The 2,368-nt window shown below is 34.6% G+C and overlaps 1 protein-coding gene across 1 annotated transcript; it reads right to left on the bottom strand.

The window, feature by feature from the left end:
• Positions 1–460: 460 nt before the first annotated feature.
• On the bottom strand, positions 461–1,622 carry LOAG_14708 (hypothetical protein; the record flags this gene model as incomplete). Its single annotated transcript, XM_003150202.1, has 3 exons — positions 461–507; positions 901–1,086; positions 1,535–1,622. 3 exons carry the CDS (start codon positions 1,620–1,622, stop codon positions 461–463), a joined length of 321 nt encoding a protein of 106 aa, XP_003150250.1.
• Between the last annotated feature and the right edge of the window lie 746 nt (positions 1,623–2,368).

Here is a 2,368-nt window from a genome sequence, read left to right as displayed (position 1 = left end):
AATAATAATAATAATACCTGACCGTGAAGGACATTCAAAATCGCCAGTAACAAAAATGCCAACAGCAACATTATGAATCACCGATTTGGAATGATATCTCAACAAGAGAATGGACTATTTCGCATCAACATCGAGCTAAATTTATTTCAGCAGAAGTGGGACACTTTTTATGGACGTATGCAAATTCTAACAGATTAGATTAAAGTCTCCATGATCAGAATTCGATTATATTAAGGTGGAAGGTTTGTAACTGGAGGATTTATATTTCTTTTGAAAATGTAGAACAGTCAAAGCTATGCTACTTTCAAAGGATGAATTCCAGACTCTTGGGGATTCTCGGGAGTACGGGACGTTGTACAAAGCACATGGTCACAGATGCATACAATTCCTGGGAGTAATAAGGCATCAATTTATACATACAAGAGAAGTTTGCTGAGGGAGATGTCACTGATTGCTGCTTTCAGTTAATTGCTTGTATGCCATTTTTCGACACCTTGCATGCTTTCCCTGCCTGTCAAAATAATTTCATTTATGTATGATGCATATCGTGCAAGCTGCAAATTCTACTTATGGGTGGATGGATGGATGCATTTGCGAGGTTTGCAACTTGCACAGAAATTGTATGATAAAAATGATCTTGTAATATCTCGTCTACAACAGCTGATTCAAATGTTTGTTGATATGATTGTGATTTAAGGAATGCATTTGTTCAAAACATGATACTAAGCATGATTACTTTGAACTTCGGTTATTTCTTCCACAGTGATCCGTTTCATGGTAGCGGGTTGTAAGAATAATGTCAATCTTGAGCTTCCCTCAATTTTCTTAGCCCTATATCTCATGTCTTCATTTTAGATTACTTAAAAAATTTTTAATTTGTTTTTATCTATCATGTCTTACATGCAAGAAATATAACCTTAAAAAGATGTTTGTAAGCGTAATCATCGAAGGCTACGACGGTTTCAAATTTGCCATGTCCCGACCGCGCGTTTGTCTGAATATTTTTCGCTGTATTTAACAAGCCACCACTCTCTTGCATCACATTTTGCATCAGTTTTACCATGTCATGGTCACAGCAAATATATCCTAAATTTCGCCAGCTGTTACCAACTTGGTTAATTAAATGACAGACAATATTTAATTAATTGATGAACTGAGTGTAATGTTCTTGACAATTTTAATGACTCTTTGCGAACTTTCTCGTGGTGAAAGAACAAAAGGCGCCCTGGAACAGCTTTATTGAATCTTTCAGTTTACTGGAATCCTTATATATAATTTACTGGAACTTTTCCAATGTCACTGATCAAATTCCAAGCTTATCAAGTCCCCAATATTAATTTCTTCCAAGCCTTTTCACATGTGCTAATAAATATCGAAGGCTATTCTTGCAGAAATATTCGTGAAAATTTAAAAAGAAATTCCCCATCTCATGGAAGTGTGAAGGGCTGTAACTCCTGAATCAAATTATCAAATATTTCTCTCTTCAAATTGAATAAAAATTGAAATACGGGAAGGGATGGAAAAAACAATATACCGCCTTCATTAACGAAGCAGTCGTCATTGTAGGCGTTGATCAGAGTAAAAAGAACGATAAAATTAATAAATACGTTCCACCGATACATTTGAAAGTTGGATGAAATCAAACACTGAAATTTCGATCAGTTCCAACTTCCAAGAAATCCTTTCTCAGGGAAGTGAACGATAAACAAGCAAATCTAAAATTTTAGAATCGAGAAATGTGGAAAGCAAGGAGGAAGGGATAAATAGAAACCGTTCAGGAAGTGACTGTTTTGAAGAATACTTTAAAAATTTTTTGTCATCAATTTATATCTGAATATAGCTATGAGAGAAAATTCAGAAATTATGGTCAAAATAAGGGAAATCGTAATTGACTGAAGGAGTGACTCCGGACACTGTAAGGAAACATATATGCTACGATACCTAAAACCAATATGTAAATTAGAATGGAGTGGAAGATAAATATCGTCAGATGGGAATACTACACACAATATTGCGCATAATATTTCAATTGAGTTATTGAGAACTTTCCATAACTAGGTTTAGCATGTACAGAAGCAAGCATATGTGTCAGAAAAATTCCGAAAATCATAATGCAAATTTTCTGTCGGATTACCGAAATTAAAGCTACTTTCAAGCAAAATTTCCACAATATCCAACAAACAGGGTGACGAAATCTTGTAAATAAATTTGAAACAATGAAAGGATATAAGCTAACAATGGACAGTGTAAAACAAAACGTCTCAATATCTACACAATAGACAATGTCAAAGGCTAGTCATACCTTCACGACAGCCCCAATGGAGCTTACAAAACTCCTCTTTAATTCTTATATACATAAAGACAGTTT

This window comes from Loa loa (genome assembly GCF_000183805.2).
Source record: "Loa loa unplaced genomic scaffold supercont3.1, whole genome shotgun sequence".
Classification (NCBI taxonomy): Eukaryota; Metazoa; Nematoda; class Chromadorea; order Rhabditida; family Onchocercidae; genus Loa; species Loa loa.
Note: the sequence above shows the minus strand (reverse complement) of the source record. Positions and strands in the feature narration are given on the sequence as shown.